Below are 22,483 nucleotides of genomic sequence, written 5' to 3'. Positions count from 1 at the left end.
TTTATTTTTTGCTCTTTTGCACCCCAGTATCTCTACTTGCACATCATCATCTGCAAATCTATCACTCCAGTGTTAATGCTAAATTGTAATTATTTTTGCCACCATGGCCTATTTATTGCCTTACCTCCCTAATCTTACTACATTTGCACACACTATATATAGATTTTTCTATTGTGTTATTGGCTTTCCGTTTGTTTATCCCATGTGTAACTCTTTGTTGTTGTTGCACTGCTTTGCTATATCTTGGCCAAGTCGCAGTTGTAAATGAGAACTTGTTCTCAACTGGCCTACCTGGTTAAATAAAGGTTAAATAAATAAAAAATCGAATTCTCCTTTGCCAAGATAATCCATCGACCTGACAGGTGTGTGATATCAAGAAGATGATTAAACAGCAAGCTCATTACACATGTGCACCTTGTGCTGAGGACAATAAAAGGCCACTCTAAAATGTGCAGTTTTTTCACACAACACAATGATACAGATGTCTCAATTTGTGAGGGAGCATGCAAATGGCATGCTGCCTATACGAATGTCGACCAGAGCTGTTGCCAGAGAATTAAATGTCTATTACTCTACTATAAGCCACCTCCAACGTCGTTTTAGAGATTTTGGAAGTACCACCATCCGGCCTCACAACCACAGACCATATGTAACCATGCAAGCCCTGGACCTCCACATCCGGCTTCTTCACCTGCGGGATCATCTGAGACCAGCCATCCGGAAAACTGATGAAACTGTGGGTTTGCACAAACAAATAATTTCTGCAAATATTTTCAGAGACCTTCTCAGGGAAGCTCATTGTCCTCACCAGAGTCTTGACTGCAGCTCGGCGCCATAACTGACAACGGTGGGAAAATACTCACCTTCGATGGCCACTGGCATGCTGGAGAAATGTGCTATTCACGGATCAATCCCGGTTTCAACTGTACCGGGCAGATGGCAGACAGCATGTATGGTGCCATATTTGCGAGCGGTTTGCTGATGTCAACGTTGTGTACAGAGTGCCCCATGGTGGTGGTGGGGTTATGTTATGGGTAGGCATAAGCTACTGACAACGAACACAATTCCATTTTATCGATGGCAGTTTGAATGCACAGAGACACAATGACAAGATCCTGAGGCCCATTGTAGTGCCATTCGTTCGCCGGTATTACCTCATGTTTCTGTACACAATTTCTGGAAGCTTAAAATGTCCCAGTTCTTCCATGGTCTGCATACTCACCAAACATGTCACCATATCCAGCAATTTCGCACAATCATTGAAGAGGCGTGGGACAACATTCCACAGGCCACAATAAACAGCCTGATCACCTCTATGCGAAGGAGATGTGTTGCGCTGCATAAGGCAAATGGTCACACCAGATACTAACTGGTTTTCTGATAAACACCCCTACTTTTTTTCCAAGGTATCTGTGACCAACAGATGCATATCTTTATTCCCAGTTGTGAAATCCATAGATTAGGGCCTAATGAATTTATTTCAATTGACTGATTTCCTTATATGAACTGTAACTCAAAAGAATCTTTGAAATAATTGCATTCTGAGTTTATATTTTTGTTCAGTGTAGTATTTCCTGTAATGTTTTTGCGGACATTACTGTATTATTTACTTTAGTATTTTTGTGGTCTGTAGTACAGTGTAGTATTTACTAAATTATTCTACAGTATACTACAACATTCTATAGTAAGTACTGCACATGATTGAGGTACAGTGCATTCTGAAAGTATTCAGACCCCTTGACTTTTTCCACAATTGTTACATTACAGTCTTATTCTAAAATGGATTAAAAAAAAATGTTTTCCCTCCATCAATCTCCACACAATACCCCATAATGACAAAGTAAAAACAGGTGTTTAGACATTTTTGCATATAAATTAATAAGTCATAATGAAATATCACATTTACATAAGTATTCAGACCCTTTAATCAGTACATTGGGATTTTGGTCACATCCCTGACCAAGGCTATTCTACCCCAATTGCTCAGTTTGGCCGTACGACCAGCTCCAGGAAGAGTATTGGTGGTTCCAAACTTCTTCCATTTAAGAATGATGGAGGCCACTCTGTTCTTGGGGACCTTCAATACTGCAGGATTTTTTTGGTACCCTTCCCCAGATCTGTGCCTCGATACAATCCTGTCTCGGAGCTCTACGGACAATTCTTTCGACTTCATGGATTAGTTTTTGCGCGGACATGCACTATCAACTGTGGGACCTTATATAGGCAGCTGTGGGCCTTTCCAAATCATGTCCAATTAATTAGATTTACCACCGGTAGACTCCAATGAAGTTGTAGAAACATCTCAAGGAAGATCAATGGACACAGGATGCACCTGAGCTCAATTTCAAGTCTCATAGGAAAGGGTCTGAATACATATGTAAATAAGATATTTCCTTTTTTTTATTTTTTATACATTTGCAAACATTTCTAAAAACCTGATTTTGCTTTGTCATTGTGGGGTATTTGGTGTAGATTGATGAGGTGAAAAAAATATGTAATCCGTTTTAGAATAAGGCTGTAACGCAACAAAATGTGGAAAACGACAAGGGGTCTGAATTCTTTCCGAATGCACTGTATACTATAGTGTGTAGTATAGTATTCTACAGTATACTACAGAATTCTATAGTAAGCATAGTTGTCTAATAGCTTTGGCCTCTTGGCTTTGGATGTTCACAAGGGGTCTGAGGATCTCATCTCGGTACCTAATGGCAGTCAGGCTACCTCTGGCGAGCACATGGAGGGCTGTGCGGCCCCCCAAAGAAATGCCACCCCACACCATGACTGACCCACCGCCAAACCGGTCATGCTGGAGGATGTTGCAAGCAGCAGAACGTTCTCCACGGCATCTCCAGACTGTCACGTCTGTCACATGTGCTCAGTGTGAACCTGCTTTCATCTGTGAAGAGCACAGGGCGCCAGTGGCGAATTTGCCAATCTTGGTGTTCTCTGGCAAATGAAAAACGTCCTGCACGGTGTTGGGCTGTAAGCACAACCCCCACCTGTGGATGTCGGGCCCTCATACCACCCTCATGAAGTCTGTTTCTGACCATTTGAGCAGACACATGCACATTTGTGGCCTGCTGGAGGTCATTTTGCAGGGCTCTGGCAGTGCTCTTCCTGCTCCTCCTTGCACAAAGGGGGAGGTAGCGGTCCTGCTGCTGGGTTGTTGCCCTCCTACGGCCTCCTCCACGTCTCCTGATGTACTGGCCTGTCTCCTGGTAGCGCCTCCATGCTCTGGACACTACGCTGACAGACACAGCAAACCTTCTTGCCACAGCTCGCATTGATGTGTCATCCTGAATTAGCTGCACTACTTGAGCCACTTGTGTGGTTTGTAGACTCCATCTCAATCTACCACTAGAGTGAAAGCACCGCCAGCATTCAAAAGTGACCAGAACATCAGCCAGGAAGCATAGGAACTGAGAAGTGGCCTGTGGTCCCCACCTGCAGAACCACTCCTTTATTGGGGGTGTCTTGCTAATTGCCTATAATTTCCACCTGTTGTCTATTCCATTTGCAGAACAGCATGTGACATTTATTGTCAATCAGTGTTGCTTCCTACGTGGATAATTTGATTTCACAGAAGTGTGATTGACTTGGAGTTACATTGTGTTGTTTAAGTGTTCCCTTTATTTTTTTGAGCAGTGTATTCCAGGCCCAGTGCCATCACTGAGTCGTGGCAGCGAAAGATTCAGTTGGTTGCTGACACTGGCTACGAGTCTACTGCAGCTCTGTTGGAGTTACTTTTGTGACTAACTTTGACAACTTTCGGAAAGAGAAGATGCTTTACAGAGAAGATGGAGTCCATCCAAATCACCTTTGTGCCTGGACTCGGTCCTCGCATTTTAAGGCTGCACTGAGCCATTGACTTACCAACACCCCAAGTCCCACTCAGTTAATCCCAACCAACAATTATCATCATACTGCAGGCCTGCAACAGGTACCCATCATTGACTCTTGTTTTAACCCACATCCTCACTCGAGGCATAGGGCCAATGGTACAGTTCTAGAAAATATTGTATTTTACCAATTCAAGCTAGCCCTATGGTATTTAAAAATTAGGGGTTACCAACTGAGAATAGTATGTTTGTATTAGAGACTCCGTCTGATTTGAAATCCCGCAGCTGTGGCATCGGACTGATTCATGTAAATGCCAGAAGTTTGATTCAAAAATTGACTTTATTATAACTCTGGCTTCTCAAACTAAAGTAGACATTCTGGTAACATCTGAAACATATTTAAATAATTATGTGCTGGATACTGATGTGTCTCTAACTGGTTATAATGTTTTTAGATCTGACAGAGTTGACAGAGGGGAGATGTCACCATATTTACAGAAGTATCTCTCATTACCTCTGTCCCTAAACAATTTGAATGTCTGAAATGTCCTAAATGTGTGCCTTGGTAATAGACATTTTTCCTGTACACAACACACTTGACATCACGCACAGATGCGCACGACTCTTGGACGGCAGTAAGAAAGCCATTGCCATCTTCGCCCGTTCAACATAGCCTACATTTACGTTTGTATTACATGTTGGGGTTCTCATACGCTTACGATGATTCTTGCTTGAACAGTCGCTAAGATTACATTGGTTTGTGATCTTTGCAAAATAATTATTTTTGATGCACCAGTTATTAGAGTTATTTGAGGGCTGTCTTTGTATCAGCTTGACAGGGGATAGACACAGCCGTGGCTATGACCGATGAGAATTCTCTGGAGAGATAATACGATCGACATTTGATTGTGAGGTATTCTCGATCGCGTGAACATAAGGATTTGAGTTCCTGTATGTTATCACAATTACACCATGAGTCGTTAATCATGAATCATATACCCTCGCTCTTCTTCTTCCCGGAGAGATATTTATTCCTGTCTGCGTGATGAACTGAGAATCCAGCTGGCTGGACCGATTCAGACAGTATATCCCTAGAGAGCCGTGTTGTGCGCGCCTCCTAAACCCGTTGTTTTGGGTTGGCTTCTGGAATCAGTTCAATTGCCTTGGGGGGTGCGAACAAAGGATCTGCTTCAGGAAAGTCGTATTCCTGGTTGTGATGCATGTAGTGCTGGTGAGTTTTGGGAAAGTCGTATACCTGGTTGTGATGCTGGTAGTCCTGGTGAGTTACCGCCGCTCTGATATCCAATAGTTCTCACTGGCTGTGTGTAATAACATAAAAACAATGTAAGAAATAATACATTAAAAAAACAGTTTCCTAAGAGCAAGAAGCGAGGCAGCCTTCTCTGTCCGTGCCATTTTCACTTGTCTTTGATGATGTGCTATATTGTTTAAACCACAAAAATCATTCTGCTGCCTTATTTATTGACTTGTCGAAGGCGTTTGATACAGATGACCATTTATTACTTGTTCATTACTTGTTCATGATCAGTGTATCTCACTGATCATCCCTAAAGCCAACACCTCATTTGGCCGCCTTTCGTTCCAGTTCTCTGCTGCCTGTGACTGGAACGAATTGCAAAAATCGCTGAAGTTGGAGACTTTTATCTCCCTCACCAACTTCAAACATCTGCTATCTGAGCAGCTAACCGATCGCTGCAGCTGTACATAGTCTATTGGTAAATAGCCCACCCATTTTCACCTACCTCATCCCCATACTGTTTTTATTTATTTATTTTTCTGCTCTTTTGCACACCAATATCTCTACCTGTACATGACCATCTGATCATTTATCACTCCAGTGTTAATCTGCATAATTGTAATTATTTGCCTACCTTCTCATGCCTTTTGCACACAATGTATATATAGACTCCCTTTTTTTCTACTGTGTTATTGACTTGTTAATTGTTTACTCCATGTGTAACTCTGTGTTGTCTGTTCACACTGCTATGCCTTATCTTGGCCAGGTCGCAGTTGTAAATGAGAACTTGTTCTCAACTAGCCTACCTGGTTAAATAAAGGTGAAATAAAATAAAAAATAAATAAAATAAAAAGGTTGTCTGAAATAGGCCTAGATCAGGCATCTTGCAACTGTAAGAGTCTCCACCTTAGCTGAAATGCCTGGGGGCACGATCCCTCCCAACAAGTTTTCACTACATGTCCTGTTCGCTTGCAGTGAGTACACTGTTTAGTGTGCTGTTTAGGCATAACATAGTTAGATGTAATGGAACATGCTTGGTTAAGATTCTTGTGCTAGATTCAATATCATATTTGAAATATTCTCTTGTGCCCTGCTTAAAGGCCATGATCCTACTCCAGTCTGCATGAGATGGACTCCAAAGAGCGAGCAAGTTTGCTTTGAGCCACTCTAAGATGTTTGCATTGGGTTTTATTGTTTAACAGCTGGTTGATAATTGTGCCATCCTTAAAATCATTTGTGGCTCTATGGTCAATTTAACTTGGAATTGAGAGCAAAAGTACTCTGTGTTTAATTTTCTTCAAAACCTTAAGCTAACAAGGGGTAGGTAGTCCTGTGCTTTTTGCAATATTTTTTAATAAAAGACCTATGGCATCCCCTTTCATAACCCCTCAATTCGAGCATTGGTTTTTAACTTGACAGCCCTTCACTGACACGGTAGACTATTTAAAGAGTGTATGGTGGTTAGAGGAATTGACTGACAAATCTATGGGTATACTGTAGTAGCCTATAGCCTAATTTTGTCTGTCAAACAGGTAGGCCTACCTCTTATTTCGTAAATGGGGTCCAACACAAAGCCCTGTTGTTGTTTGTAAAGTCAAATTAAAATGAAGCTAGTGTCAGTATTTGGCCAGGATTGTTCCAGTTTTGGCCACTAGATGCCCCCATTGTGCTTTTTGACCCTTTTTGTTTTCCCTTGTTTCCAGTTATTATTTGCACCTGTGCCTCATTTCCCTTGAATGTATTTAAACCCTTAGTTTTCCTCAGTTCTTTGCTCTGTGTTTGAATGTTAGCACCCAGCCCCAGCGATTCTGTGAACATTTGTTGCTCAGTTGGACTCTCTTGTGGTACTCTGTTTTTGTTCTTGTTTATTTATTTTTGATTATCTTTTGAGGCTTTTCCCTGCTGTACCTACCACCTTGTGGATTTACCTTTTGACTTGGAGGATTACCTCTTTCTCTTGGAATGACTTTTGACGTTGTGGATTTATATTTTTGCCTAAAGAACTTTCCTTTTTACCTTATTAAAACACCGTCTCAAGTACTGCTGTGTCTGCCTCATCTTCTGGAATCTGCCGACTATTAGTGGCTCAGTTTGCTAAGTGACTGTTTCTCACACCGGAGACCTGAGTTCGTAGCCGGGTCTTGACAGCTAGTTGAAATGAATTATGCCTACTCAAATTTTATTTCAGCACCATGAGCTGTCCATTTCCAATTGATTGTGCCATGGCTGCTGCTTCAAGTTTCATCACCACAGTGTAAGTTACTCGAAATCTGGCTTATTGTGAGGTCAATAACTCTAATAAATACAGTGCCTTCAGAAAGTATTCACAGCCCTTGACTTTTTCCACATTTGGTTGTGTTACAGTTTGAATTTATAATGGATTAGATCGAGATGTTTTGTCACTGGCCTACACAATACCCCATAATGTCAAAGTTGAATTATGTTTTTTGAAAATGTTCCAAATCAATAAAACATTTTAAGCTGTGTGCCACTAGGGATCCTGGTTTGAGTCCAGGCTCTGTTTGTGGGGCTGGCCTTGACTGGCAGACCCATGAGGCGCCGCACAATTGGCCCAGCATCGTCTGGGTTAGGGGAGTATTTGGCTGGCAGAGATGTCCTTGTCCCATCTGTGCTCTAGCGACTCCTGTGGCGGGCCGGGCGCGTGCACGCTGACCCGGTCGCCAGGTGTACGGTGTTTCCTCTGACACATTGGGGCAGCTAACTTTCAGGTTAACCAGGCATTGTGTCAAGAAGCAGTGCGGCTTGGCTGGGTCGTGTTTCGGAGGACGCACGGCTCTCGACCTTTGCCTCTCCCGAGTCCGTACGCGAGTTGCAGCGATGAGACAAGACTGTAACTACATATTGGATACCACAAACTTAAAGAAAGAAATAAGAGGTAAAAAAATATATATGTAAAAAGCTAAAATATCTTAAGTCAATAAGTATTCAATAAGTATTCCTTTGTTATGGAAAGCCTAAATAAGTTCAGGAGTAAATAATTGCTTAACAAGTCAACTAATAAGTTTCATGTATTCATTCGGTGTGCAATAATAGTGTTTAACATGATTTTTGAATGACTACCTCATCTCTGTACCCCAACATACAATTATCTGTAAGGTCCCTCAGTCAAGCAGTGAATTTCAAACACATGAGACCAGGGAGGTTTTCTTATGCCTCTCAAAGAAGGGAACCTATTGGTAAATGGGTAAAAAAGCAGAAATTGAATATCCCTTTGAACATGGGGAAGTTATTAATTACACTTTGGACCAGGGGTGTCAAACTCATTCCATGGAGGGCCTAGTGTCTGCTGGTTTTTGTTTTTCCTTTCAATTAAGCCCTAGACAACCAGGCGTGGAGAGTTCCTTACCAATTAGTGACCTTAATTCATCTAGTACAAGGGAGACGCAAAAAACAGCCCTTTGTGGAATGAGATGGATACCAGTACATTGGGTATCAATTCACCCAGTCACTATTTTTTTTATTTAACTAGACAATTCAGTTAAGAAAAAAATCTTATTTTCAATGATGGCCTGGGAATAGTGGGTTAACTGCCTTGTTCAGGGGCAAAATGACAGATTTGTACCTTGTCAGCTCGGGGATTTGATCATGCAACTTTTTGGTTACTAGTCCAAAGCTCTAACCACTAGGCTACCCGCCGCCTGCTTTTTGACACAGGCGTCCTTCCTAACTCAGTTGACGGAGAGGAAGGTATCCGCTCACGGATTTCACCATGAGTCCAATGTTGACTTTCGAACAGTTAGAGTTTAATAGCTGTGATAGGAAAAAACTGAGGATGGATCAATATTATGGTTATTTCGCAATACTAACCTAATTGACAGAGTAAAAAGAACAAAGAATGTGCAGAATACAAATATTCTAAAACATGCATTCTGTTTGCAACAAGGCACTAAAGTAATACTGTACTACAACAACTGTTGCAAAGCAATTCACTTTTTGTCCTGAATACAAAGTATTATGTTTGGGGAAAAGCCCAACATCAAGCATACTGGTGGCTGCATCATGTTATGAGTATCCTTGTAATTATTAAGGCTAGGGAGTTTTTCCTGATTAAAAAAAAAACAGAATGGAGCTAAGCACAGGCAAAATCCGAGAGGAAAATCTGGTTTAGTTTGCTTTCCACTAGACACTAGTGGTGAATTCACCTTTCAGCAGGACAATAACCTAAAACACAAGGCCAAATATACACTGGAGTTGCTTACCAAGAAGACAGTGAATGTTCCTGAGTGGCCAAGTTACAGTTTTGACTTAAATCTCCTTGAAAATATATGACAAGAACTGGAAATTGTTAACCAGCAAGAATAATGGGCAAATGTTGCACAATCCAGGTGTGGAAAGCTCTTAGAGACTTACCCGGAAAGACTCCCAGCTGTAATTGCTGCCAAAGGTGCTTCTACAAAGTATTGACTCAAAGGTGTGAATACTTATGTAAATGACATATTTCTGTATTTCATTTACAAACATTTCTAAAAACATGTTTTCACTTTGTCGTTATGGGGTATTGTGTGTAGATAGGTAAAACATATTTAATCCATTTTGAATTCAGACTAACACAACAAAATGTGGAATAAGTTAAGGCGTAAAGACACTGTATATCATGGGCAAGAAACATATACTTTTTAATAAATTAAAGTAGTAGCAATTTATCAAAGTTGACCTCCAGTCCTCCTTCAAATCGTTGTGTTGTCCTTCAAAAACTGAACAGAACATAGGCAATAGGCTAGTCTGCGCTCAAGATTTTATTTTTTGGGACTAGCCCTGATAAAAAAGATTTTCGTAAGAAGCTTTTGACTCTCTTTCTGAACTGCCATTGTGTGCCTAGACAGCAAAGCTATTGGTTTGGCAACACTCAAAAAAGTTTTTGAGTCTTCATGTACCACAACCAACAACTATGCAGTGGAGCTATTGGTATGGAGGAGGATAAGGAGGATGAAATGGGCAATGAAATATATAATGTCATTGAAATTTAGGCCTAGATTAGCTAGGCTCTCACCAACTGTTATGTTCCAAAAAAGAGTTGTGTTTGTTCAAAAAAAGAAACAGCCCAAAATAGCATTTAGTCTCTTATTGTTATCATGGAAGATGTAATTAAGATTCATGTCTTAACCCAATGAGTCCCACAATAATTCTGGAGCATTTTGAACTTGTAACCCATTTTAAACATTCTGTGTTTAAAATGGGTTACAGACTTCTGGGTCTTTAAAAACATAACTGTAGCTATCACAGCTCAGGAGAAGACCCAGATGCAGACAGTTTGAAGTAACAAAAGTTTATTTCATAAACAGGGGGCAGGAAAACGACAGGCAGAGTCCGAAAGGTACAGAACGCCAGGCAGGCTCAGGGTCAGGGCAGGCAGAATGGTCAAAACCGGGACAACTAGAAAACACGGGGAAAAGTACGGGGAAAACGCTGGTAGGCTTGACGAGACAAGAGAAACTGGCAACAGACAAACAGAAAACACAGGTATAAATACACTGGGGATGATGGGGAAGATGGCCGACCTGTGGGGGGGGGGGGGGGGGGGGTTCTGCATGCAAGTTAACAATTTCACCAACATCCAATACAAGAAAAAACGTTGCTTGAACAATCTTTCTCCTATTTTTAAAACTAAGGTATGATTTATTTCAATATAAAAAAACAATCTTGGTTGCTGTCACAAACTCCACAAAGCTGTCACTGACTAGTTGGATATTTATTTCCCAATGTGTAAACTATTTCAGCATTCATATAAATTCGTTTTTATCAGGTTTTTCCTTTTACTGGACCGTATGCCAAATTGTATGGTGTTCTACTTGTAGCCCTGGTTATCATGAAAATAAAATTGTAAAACGCATAATTGTAAGGCTATGTTTAAGGGCGTACATGTAGATAAATGAAAGTCAGAAAAATAAAACGTTTTTTTTGCAGGGGTCTCTGGACTGATAGGGTTAATTGCAGATTGGACCGCAGGTGTTTTTCTTGGTTTTTATGTACACAAGCCTACTAGACAAGCTAAATTACTTCTATGCTCGCTTCGAGGAAAGTAATACTGAAACATGCATGAGAGCATCAGCTGTTCTGGACAACTGTGTGATCACGATCTCCGTAGCCGATGTGAGTAAGACAGGTCAACATTCACAAGGCCGCAGTGCCAGACAGATTACCAGGACGTGTACTCCGAGCATGCGCTGACCAACTGGCAAGTGTCTTCACTGACATTTTCAACCTCTCCCTGTCTGAGACTGTATTACCAACATGTTTCAAGCAGACTACCTTAGTCCCTGTGCCCAAGAACACCAAAAGAACCTGCTTAAATGACTACCAACCCGTAGCACTCACGTCTGTAGCCATGAAGTGCTTTGAAAGGCTGGTCATGGCTCACATCAACACAATTATCCCAGAAACCCTAGACCCCACTCCAATTTGCATACCACTAACAGATCCACAGATTACACAATCTCTATTGCACTCCACACTGCCCTTTCACACATGGACAAAAGGAACACCTATGCAAGAGTGCTATTCATTGACTACAACTCACCATAGCACCCTCAAAGCTCATCACATACCTTAAGCTAAGGACCCTGAAACTAAACACCTCCCTCTGCAACTGGATCCTAGACTTCCTAGGGACTTCCTGCCCCTAGGTGGTAAAGGCAGGTAACAACACGTCCACCATGCTGATCCTCCACTCGGGGGTCCCTCAGGGGTGCGTGTTCAATGCATTGTTTGTTAAAGGCTTGTAAGTAAGCATTTCCCTGTAAGGTCTGTGACAAATAACATTTGATTTGATATGTATGTTAATCTTTTTAGTACCTACAGATTATGGGTGGCATATATTTTAAAAATCCTGGAGAGACTGCCTGAATATCAGTGTTTCACACTAAAAATGTGATCCAAGAAAGGACTAGCAGAAATTAGATAGAAACTAATTTTTAAGATTGGCTTGAATGTGACAATACACCATATCAATCCCTTACAATTGTAGGAGATTGTCACTCAACAAGGGTACAGGAAGAGACAGGTTTGGGCTTGAGCCTGCCAAAGTAATTTTGTTTGTGTTTGATGATCTCTTCTCCTTCCCCCCAACCAGCGAACTGCATCCAGAGGATGAGGCGAACGCCCCCGCTGGATGAGCTTCAACCACCACCGTACCAGGACGAGGACGGCTCCCCGCGGATGTCCTACACACCATCAGACCTGGGCGACGCCAAGTGCAACCTGTCCCAAAACAGCAACAGTCCCCATCACTCCTACGGCAAGTGTCCGAGCGAGGCCAGCAATGGACAGGAGACAGAGAGTTACCTAAACAAGGGGTATGAGGAGGACATACCCAGTGACAGCACAGCTGTGCTCAGCCCAGAGGTGAGAGACACCACAGGACATACCGGAAAGACGTAACCAGTAACATATTGGAGAAATAGTTTTTCCTGAGGGCCAGTTTCCCGGACACAGATTAAGTCTAGTCCTGGACTCAAAATTATTTTCATTGGATATTCTTAGCTTTTTAGTCTAGGATATTCTTAGCTTTTTAGTCTAGGACTAGGCTTAATCTGTGTCCAGGAAACCGCTCCAATGTGTTTTGTCACATTTCTATAAAACATACCGTATAAAGGATGTAGGCTGGATGTCTAAGGTAAATTACCACTTGAGGTTGTATGCCAATGATGCAAATTGAATAGTGAATCAAACATAATATCATCATTTGTTCAACATGTATTTGGAATATATTTATTTTTGAAAGATGTGAGGCATGTTTGTGATTTATCATATTGTGTGAGCGGAGCAAGTAATTGGGCGTCACTCTAAAGCGGAAAGGTGGAATAAACGAGTCAGGAGTAGATTTTCTTGATTGAACACATGTCTCTATTGAGGGCATTTGGTCAACACAAACACTCCAACATAATCAATGAAAATCTCCCAAGGAAAAAACATACATCTTCTTCAGATCAAATAGGAACACAATATGATTATCTTTAAACTACAACAAAAGTTACTAGAATGTCACCGTCTTAGTGGTTCTTCATGGATAGCTCCTCTGTCTCGGTGGCCATCTTCCAGAGATAGTCCCCCCCCCCCTGCTGGTTCCTTACTCTCTCTTATAGGGGAAGGAGAATATGTCATTTGCACCATCAGCTGTGCTTAATTGCCTCTGGTTACCTTGTCTCCCATGCCTTGTCGGGCTACTATCTGTGAGCCCAGCCTGCCCTCTGGTGGTCCTCCCACAATATGTAGGTGTAAAGTGTCTGAATCAGAGATGAGATCAGACACTAACATAAAATAAAAAGGTGTAAACTGAGACTCAGTGATATGGCATGACCATAAACAGTGGTGCAAACAAGGAAAGTACAGAGAGAGTGCTAAACAAGAGGCTGATCTTGTCACAGATATTGTGAAGCATTTGTGCATTTACGCAAAAGTTCTCTCCACCCTCGTGCAATGTGAAAACAGTGTGATGAGTACCTGCCATGAAAGGCACAGGGACGAAGCCCAAAACAAACACGTATACAAAAACACAAACAAAAGAGCGAGGTAAAACCTAATAAATACACGGGGCGAGACCCGCAATACACTACACGGTGTCGAGACCCGTAATAACAAATGCACAACAATACACAGGACAAGACCTGTAATAAAAAGTGCACAGTACACGCAACACAAAATAACAAAGCACAGGTACTCATAGACCAACGGACATGGGAACAATAACCGGCAAGACAATGGTGAACAGGGGGCACAAATACTGTATACAATTACTAATCAGGGGAAATGGGAACCAGGTGTGCGTATTGAAACAGTTCAGTGACGCCTAGAGGCCGGTGACGTAGTCCTCCAGAGATGGTGTAGGGAATGAGCAGCAGTACCGAGGGAATCTGTGACAGGTTAGACCTAGAGAAACCAAATATGACCCCCTGTAGGAAAAGGAGAGTCTCACGAACACGATGGTGTTCTCCGACTCATCTAAGGTAACGCAAACAAATGAGAAAGGTGCGAAAATAATATATATTTTACCTATAATTCCTGTGTAAAAGAAAAAATATTTATTTCCTTTCTAATATCTCCGAGATATAGGACAGACGCTTCAAACCCTTATGTCTTTTTTGCCATTTATGAATGTGTTATTCAATGTGTTTTTATGGGCTATAGTAGTGAAGGCCAAATTCAATATCTATTTTTTATATCTAAAGGGGTCCTAAATGGATGATGATCCATGGTATGACCTTCTTAAAACAATTATATATGTCTGCTTAGAACCCCCCTCCCTCAACGGCTTAGACTTCTAAGAATATATTAAGCAAACGAGATGGCACCATTTTCTTGTTTTTATTTTATTTACAGATAGCCAGGGGCACACCACAACATAATTTACAAATTAAGCATGTGTGTTTGGTGAGTCCACCAGATCAGAGGCAGTAGAGCAGACCAAGGATGCTCTCTTGCGTGAATTGGAAAATGTCTCTGACCTGCTAAGCATTCAAAATATAAACAAGTACTTTTGGGTGTCAGGGAAAATGTATGGAGTAAAAAGTACATTATCGATGTTCATTAAAAAAAAATGGGGTATGGATGTGGGTACGCAGACCCATGAGCCACTGCTGCCCCTCATGTTGAGTTCCATTGTTTTGTCGCTCCGACCCCCATCGAAAATGCCTGTCCCTGTTCTAGGATATTTTTATACCTTAACTTTGGAATAGGCGTGCCGCTAGCGCCCCACCTCGACAACATCCGGTGAAATTGCAGAGTGCGAAATTCAAAATACAAAATTCAGAATATTAAACATTCATGACAATACAAGTGCCTTACATCGTTTAAAAGCATAACTTCTTGTTAATCCAGCCGCTTTGTCAGATTTCAAAAAGGCTTTACAGCGAAAGCATACCATGCGATTATCTGAGGACAGCGCTATTTACATTACTGGAGATAAATAACAAAATGCGCGCCCTCACCGATACACGCCACAACACTACAGCCAAAATGGGAGCCACCTAGAAAAACTACAAATAATTTTTTCAAAAAACAAGCCTGAAACTCTTTCTAAAGACTGTTGCCATCTACTGGAAGCCCTAGGAACTGCAATAAAGGAGGTATTCCATTGATATTCCCATAGACAGCCATGTCAATGAGTGGTGAGCTCAAAATAAAAAATCTGGATGGTTTCTCCTCTGGTTTTCGCCTGCCATATCAGTTCTCTTATACTCACAGACATTATTTTATGCATATCCTAGCTTCTGGGCCTGAGTAACAGGCAGTTTACTTTGGGCACCTCAGTCATCCAAACTTCCGAATACTGCCCCCTATCCCGAAGAAGTTTTAAGGAACAACAGGTACTGCTGGAATGTCTACCAATGGCATGTCCATCTTTTAGTGAGAAATTACACTGGTCACTCAAAATATTTATCAAGTCTTTACAAAGTATAAAGGCCAGTGACAATTTTAGCATGTAAATCTTAGTGGGGCAAAAAAATGGTTTTAGATGCATGCCAGCAAACCCACTACACAACACTAAACAATGTATTAATTGGACTATAACGGTGACAAACGGTGCCGGCCTACATAAAGCTATCCCAACAGCAGAGCTTCATTTCAGTACCATGGAGTGAATCCTTAACTTCTTATGGTATAGGGGACGCTTGCCAGGGAAAAGCCAGGGAAAATGCAGAGCGGCATATTCAAAACAAATTATATAAAAATCAAACTTTCATTAAATCACACATGTAAGATACTCAATTAAAGCTACACTCGTTGTGAATCCAGCCAACATGTCAGATTTTAAAAAGGCTTTTCGGTGAAAGAATAAGAAGCTATTATCTGATGATAGCACGACAGTAAACAAAGAGGGTAGCATATTTCAACCCTGCAGGCGCTACACAAAACGCAGAAATAAAATATAAAACATGCCTTACCTTTGATGAGCTTCTTTTGTTGGCACTCTAATATGTCCCATAAACATCACAATTGCTCCTTTCGTTCGATTCATTCTGTCCATATACAGTGCCTTGCGAAAGTATTCGGCCCCCTTGAACTTTGCGGCCTTTTGCCACATTTCAGGCTTCAAACATAAAGATATAAAACTGTTTTTTTTGTGAAGAATCAACAACAAGTGGGACACAATCATGAAGTGGAACGACATTTATTGGATATTTCAAACTTTTTTAACAAATCAAAAACTGAAAAATTGGGCGTGCAAAATTATTCAGCCCCTTTACTTTCAGTGCAGCAAACTCTCTCCAGAAGTTCAGTGAGGATCTCTGAATGATCCAATGTTGACCTAAATGACTAATGATGATAAATACAATCCACCTGTGTGTAATCAAGTCTCCGTATAAATGCACCTGCACTGTGATAGTCTCAGGGGTCCGTCAAAAGCGCAGAGAGCATCATGAAGAACAAGGAACACACCAGGCAGGTCCGAGATACTGTTGTGAAGAAGTTTAAAGCCGGATTTGGATACAAAAAGATTTCCCAAGCTTTAAACATCCCAAGGAGCACTGTGCAAGCGATAATATTGAAATGGAAGGAGTATCCGACCACTGCAAATCTACCAAGACCTGGCCGTCCCTCTAAACTTTCAGCTCATACAAGGAGAAGACTGATCAGAGATGCAGCCAAGAGGCCCATGATCACTCTGGATGAACTGCAGAGATCTACAGCTGAGGTGGGAGACTCTGTCCATAGGACAACAATCAGTCATATATTGCACAAATCTGGCCTTTATGGAAGAGTGGCAAGAAGAAAGCCATTTCTTAAAGATATCCATAAAAAGTGTTGTTTAAAGTTTGCCACAAGCCACCTGGGAGACACACCAAACATGTGGAAGAAGGTGCTCTGGTCAGATGAAACCAAAATTGAACTTTTGGCAACAATGCAAAACGTTATGTTTGGCGTAAAAGCAACACAGCTGAACACACCATCCCCACTGTCAAACATGGTGATGGCAGCATCATGGTTTGGGCCTGCTTTTCTTCAGCAGGGACAGGGAAGATGGTTAAAATTGAAGGGAAGATGGATGGAGCCAAATACAGGACCATTCTGGAAGAAAACCTGATGGAGTCTGCAAAAGACCTGAGACTGGGACGGAGATTTGTCTTCCAACAAGACAATGATCCAAAACACAAAGCAAAATCTACAATGGAATGGTTCAAAAATAAACATATCCAGGTGTTAGAATGGCCAAGTCAAAGTCCAGACCTGAATCCAATTGAGAATCTGTGGAAAGAACTGAAAACTGCTGTTCACAAATGCTCTCCATCCAACCTCACTGAGCTCGAGCTGTTTTGCAAGGAGGAATGGGAAAAAATTTCAGTCTCTCGATGTGCAAAACTGATAGAGACATACCCCAAGCGACTTACAGCTGTAATCGCAGCAAAAGGTGGCGCTACAAAGTATTAACTTAAGGGGGCTGAATAATTTTGCACGCCCAATTTTTCAGTTTTTGATTTGTTAAAAAAGTTTGATATATCCAATAAATGTCATTCCACTTCGTGATTGTGTCCCACTTGTTGTTGATTCTTCACAAAAAAATACAGTTTTATATCTTTATGTTTGAAGCCTGAAATGTGGCAAAAGGTCGCAAAGTTCAAAGGGGGCCGAATACTTTCGCAAGGCACTGTATATCCAAAATGTCAATTTATTTGGCCTGTTTGATCCAGAAAAAAACAGCTTCCAAATTGCGCACCGTCACTACAAAATATTTCAAAAGTTGCCTATAAACTTTGCCAAAATATTTCAAACTACTTTTGTAATACAACTTTAGGTATTTTTAAACGTTAATAATCGATCAAATTGAAGACGGGTCTATCTGTGTTCAATACAGGAACACAACAAACCAAGCTACTTTTCAAGTCTTGCGCTCCTCTCAACAGTGTTACGCAGTTCTTAGATGGCCAGACTTCTTCATTGCACAAAGGAATAACCTCAACCAAATTTCAAAGACTGGTGACATCCAGTGGAAGCGGTAGGAACTGAAAACAAGTTCCTAAGAAATATTGTTTGCCAATGAGAACTGAATGAACAGACAGAGACCTCAAAAATGGTTTTATTCTGAACGGTTAGTCCTCGGGGTTTTGCCTGCTACATAAGTTCTGTTATACTCAGACATGATTCAAACAGTTTTATAAACTTCAGAGGGTTTTCTATCCAAATCTACTAATAATATGCATATCTTATATTCTTGGCATGAGAAGCAGGAAGTTGAAATTGGGCACGCTATTTATCCAAAAGTGAAAATGCTGCCCCCTATACCTTAAGAAGTTAACACCTGGGATCAGTGGAGCCTTCCCTGGCAGCGAAACAGTTCATTCAACCTCATTTACTGCCTTTAAAAAAAATTGCTTGTATGGCTGATTGCTTAAACAAATGTGGTTTCTACTGACAATTGAAATGTACAAACTATGGCATAAGGGAATGATGAGCGGAAAAGAGGCAATCTGAAATGTCGATTAAGACATTAATGAGCGAGCTAAAACGGACGTAGTCAATATTACTATTTGTACAGCGACAGAGTTCAGAACATGAGCCATTCTTACAGTATTTTCCCTGTACACAAAGTAAGAACTGTAGGATAAATAAAGGGGATAAATAAGCAGACATTGAAAGCTCTTACAATATTTTATGATGACATTTCTCTAAAACAGGCTATAGGCTACATGTGCACCACCAAGTCAGAACAATAGGCTAAGTTATGAGGTGGGAAGGGACCAAGTTATTAGGGTGAGGCACATGGGCTATTTCGATTTCCAACTTGTTTTGTAATGTTTATGTCCAATGGCTGATGTGCACCGGTACGTTTTATTTATAATTCATCTTCATATGACAGCGATTGAAAATGATTTCCCAGTAGATTGTCGACTTCATGATGACTGCTTGTCTAGCTTGCTAGCTAAGATTTTGTAATTATTGTTAGGTTCTGAACACACTCACGGACAACTAGAAAAAGCTCAAACCATATTTAATCCACCTACTGGGTCATACAGCTGCAAAGACAAATGCATGTTTACACAAGCACATATATTTATACATCCCTACTAGGTGGAGTCAACTCCTTGCACATCTAGACAGCCAATACATCTCTGTGAGGAACTTAATTGGTTCCACTCACTGGTGTAGTCATGGCCTTGCCTCAGGCTAGAACCTTCGTGGGCATGGAATTACATGTGTGTGGGGTAGGACTGTTCCTTCTCACTTCATCTGACCTGACCTCGGGCCGATTTGCTCGCTCCTCCCTAATCCACGACTGTCTTACCTTATCAGTGACTGAAACCTGACTGTTGTCCTTTGTCTCCCTCCTTAGGAGCCATGAGGTTTAACATGTTTTGACAGAATGTAATCTTTCTGCACTCCTCGTTGTCTCACTCAGTAACTTTCCATACATTAGCCATGTGGGTTAAGTGTGCCTTGAATTCGAAAAACAAATCAGTGTCACAGTGTCACCAGCAAAGCACACCCACACCATCACACCTCCCCCTTCATGCTTCAGGGTGGGAACCACACATGCGGAGATCATCCGTTCACCTACTCTGCGTCTCACAAAGACACGTCGGTTGGAACCAAAAATCAGACCAAAGGACAGATTTCCACTGGTCCATTGCTTGTGTTTCTTGGCCCAAGCAAGTATTTTCTTCTTATTGGTGTCCTTTAGTCGTGATTTCTTTGCACAATTCGACTATGAAGGCCTGATTCACGCAGTCTCCTCTTATGATGTTGATATGTGTCTGTTACTTGAACTCTGTGAAACATTTATTTGGGCTGCAATCTGAGGTGCAGTTAACTCTAATGAACTAATCTTCTGTAGCAAAGGTAACGCTGGTCTTCCTTTCCTGTGGCGGTCCTCATAAGAGCCAGTTTCATCATAGCGCTTGATGGTTTATTGCGACTGCACTTGAAGAAACTTTCAAAAGTACTTGAACATTTTGGCATTGACTAACCTTCATGTCATTTCTCTTTCCTTATTTCAGCTGTTCTTGCCATAACATGGACTTGGTCTTTTACCAAATAGGACTATCTTCTGTATACCACACATACCTTGTCACAACACAACTGATTGGCTCAAATGCATTAAGGAAAGAAATTCCACAAATTAGCTTTTAACAAGGCACACATGTTAATTAATTGAAATGCATTCCAGGTGACTACCTCATGAAGCTGGTTGAGAGAAGGCCAAGAGTGTCCAAAGCTGTCATCAAGGCAAAGTGTGGCTACTTTGAAGAATGTAAAATCTAAAATATATTTTCATTTATTCAGCACGTTTTTGGTTACTACCTAATATGTGTTATTTCATAGTTTTGATGTCTTCACTATTGTTTTACAATGACATACAGAAAATAGGAACGCACACATGATAGGAACGCACACATGTCCAAAGTCATTATTTGGAAGGATAACAACAATGCAAGAAAGTGAGCGACAGCCAGAAAATGTGCCAGTTTGTGCAAGACTGATCAAATGTCTGTATTCTTGATGTGCGGAAAAAACGGGGAAGGGCTGTCCTCGAAGTGGGAATTTTGTCTGGCTCAGTAAAGCCTCAAACTTAAATTGTCCGCAACACTGAAATGGACTACTTCTATGTGAAGTAATGAGGAGGCGGAACCCACCTTAATTCAAACTTGTGTTAAAAAATGCCTAGCTCCACTCCTATTCCCCAGGTGCTCTCAGTTGTTGACTTCTGTAACCGTAAAAGCCTTGGTACTTCTACCCCCTCCTTTTTCGAACATTCTGTTAAAAATCGCGCAACTTTTCAGCGTCCTGCTACTCATGCCAGGAATATAGTATATGCATATGATTAGTATGTGTGGATAGAAAACACTCTGAAGTTTATAAAACTGGTTAAATCACGGCTGTGACTATAACAGATTGTGTGTTTCATTGAAAAACGCAAGAAAAACTGCTCTCTGAAAGCTAAAAATAATTTCCATAAGTCACTTCCACGAATTGTTAAAAGAGAACAGAATTTAATATCGACCTGCCTGCAATTCATACAAATTCCACACGATGTCGCCATTGTCGTCATTTTCAATTGAATTAATTGTTGGAAAATCCATCTATCTGGCATCCATTTTCCCAGTCTTCACCCGGATGTTGTTAATGAAGACATTAGCAGCCATTGATTTGCAAGCGAAGACCTATTGAATATACATCGCCCTGTAATCATTTTGATAGATTATAAACGTTTACTAATACCTAAAGTTGGATTACAAAAGGATTTCGAAGTGTTTTGTGAAAGTTTATCGTCTACTTTTTTAATTTTAAAAAATGACGCAGCGTTTAAAAACGATGTTTTTTTCTGAATGACACAGCTTCCATACAAAGCTATTTTGGGTATATATGGACCGATTTAAACGAAAAAAAGACCCAATAGTGATGTTTATGGGGCATATAGGAGTGCCAAGAAAGAAGCTCGTCAAAGGTAATGAATGTTTTATATTTTATTTCTGCGTTTTGGGTAGCGCCGGCTACCGCAAAATCTGTTGTTTACGTGTCGTGCTGGCATTTTGGGGGGTGCATGCTATCAGATAATAGCTTCTCATGCTTTCGCCGAAAAGCATTTTAAAAATCTGACTTGCTGGCTAGGTTCACAACGAGTGTAGCTTTAATTCAATACCCTGCTTGTGAATTTTGATCAAGGATTGAGTTGTAACGAGTACATTTAGCATTTAGCGTAGCGCATTTGCATTTCCAGGTGCATACTTGAGACGTCTGCGTCTCAAGTATGGTCAAGAAGTTAATGCATGTTAACATTAGAAGCCTCCTCCCTAAGTGTGTTTTATTCACTGCTTTAGCACACTCTGCCATCCCTAACTGTAACATTTTCCGACAAGATAGAACTTCCAAAGGGGGCAGAGTTGCAATCTACTGCAGAGATAGCCTGCAAAGTTCTGTCTTTACTATCCAGGTCTGTACCCAAACAATTTGAGCTTCTACTTTTAAAAATCCACCTTTCCAGAAACAAGTCTCTCACCGTTGCCGCTTGCTATAGACCACCCTCTGCCCCCAGCTGTGCCCTGGACACCATATGTGAATTGATTGCCCCCCATCTATCTTCAGAGCTTGTGCTGCTAGGTGACCGAAACTGGGACATGCTTATGAACACCCCGGCCATTCTACAATCTAAGCTTGATTCCCTCAATCTCACACAAATTATCAAATGAACCTACCAGGTACAACCCCAAATCCATAAACACGTGCACCCTCATAGATATCGTCCTAACAAATTTGTCCTCCAAATACACCTCTACTGTCGTCAACCAAGATCTCAGCGATAACTGCCTCATTGCCTGCATCCGTAATGGGTCTGCAGTCAAATGACCACCCCTCATTACTGTCAAACGCACCCTGAAACACTTCAGTAAAGTAGGCCTTTCTAATCGACCTGGCCCGGGTATCCTGGAAGGAT

The 22,483-nt window shown here is 41.2% G+C and overlaps 1 protein-coding gene across 1 annotated transcript in view; it reads left to right on the top strand.

Moving 5' to 3' along the window:
• Nucleotides 1–22,483, top strand: part of LOC139385208 (synaptotagmin XIVa) — a 127,561-nt gene that overhangs the window by 71,212 nt on the left and 33,866 nt on the right. The window contains exon 5 of the mRNA XM_071130322.1: nucleotides 12,188–12,459. Coding sequence (XP_070986423.1) covers nucleotides 12,188–12,459 — 272 coding nt within the window. The remainder of the gene's footprint in view (nucleotides 1–12,187; nucleotides 12,460–22,483) is intronic.

This window comes from Oncorhynchus clarkii, chromosome 26 (genome assembly GCF_045791955.1).
Source record: "Oncorhynchus clarkii lewisi isolate Uvic-CL-2024 chromosome 26, UVic_Ocla_1.0, whole genome shotgun sequence".
In the NCBI taxonomy this organism is placed as follows: Eukaryota; Metazoa; Chordata; class Actinopteri; order Salmoniformes; family Salmonidae; genus Oncorhynchus; species Oncorhynchus clarkii.
This window is presented reverse-complemented; position numbering and strand designations above follow the sequence as displayed.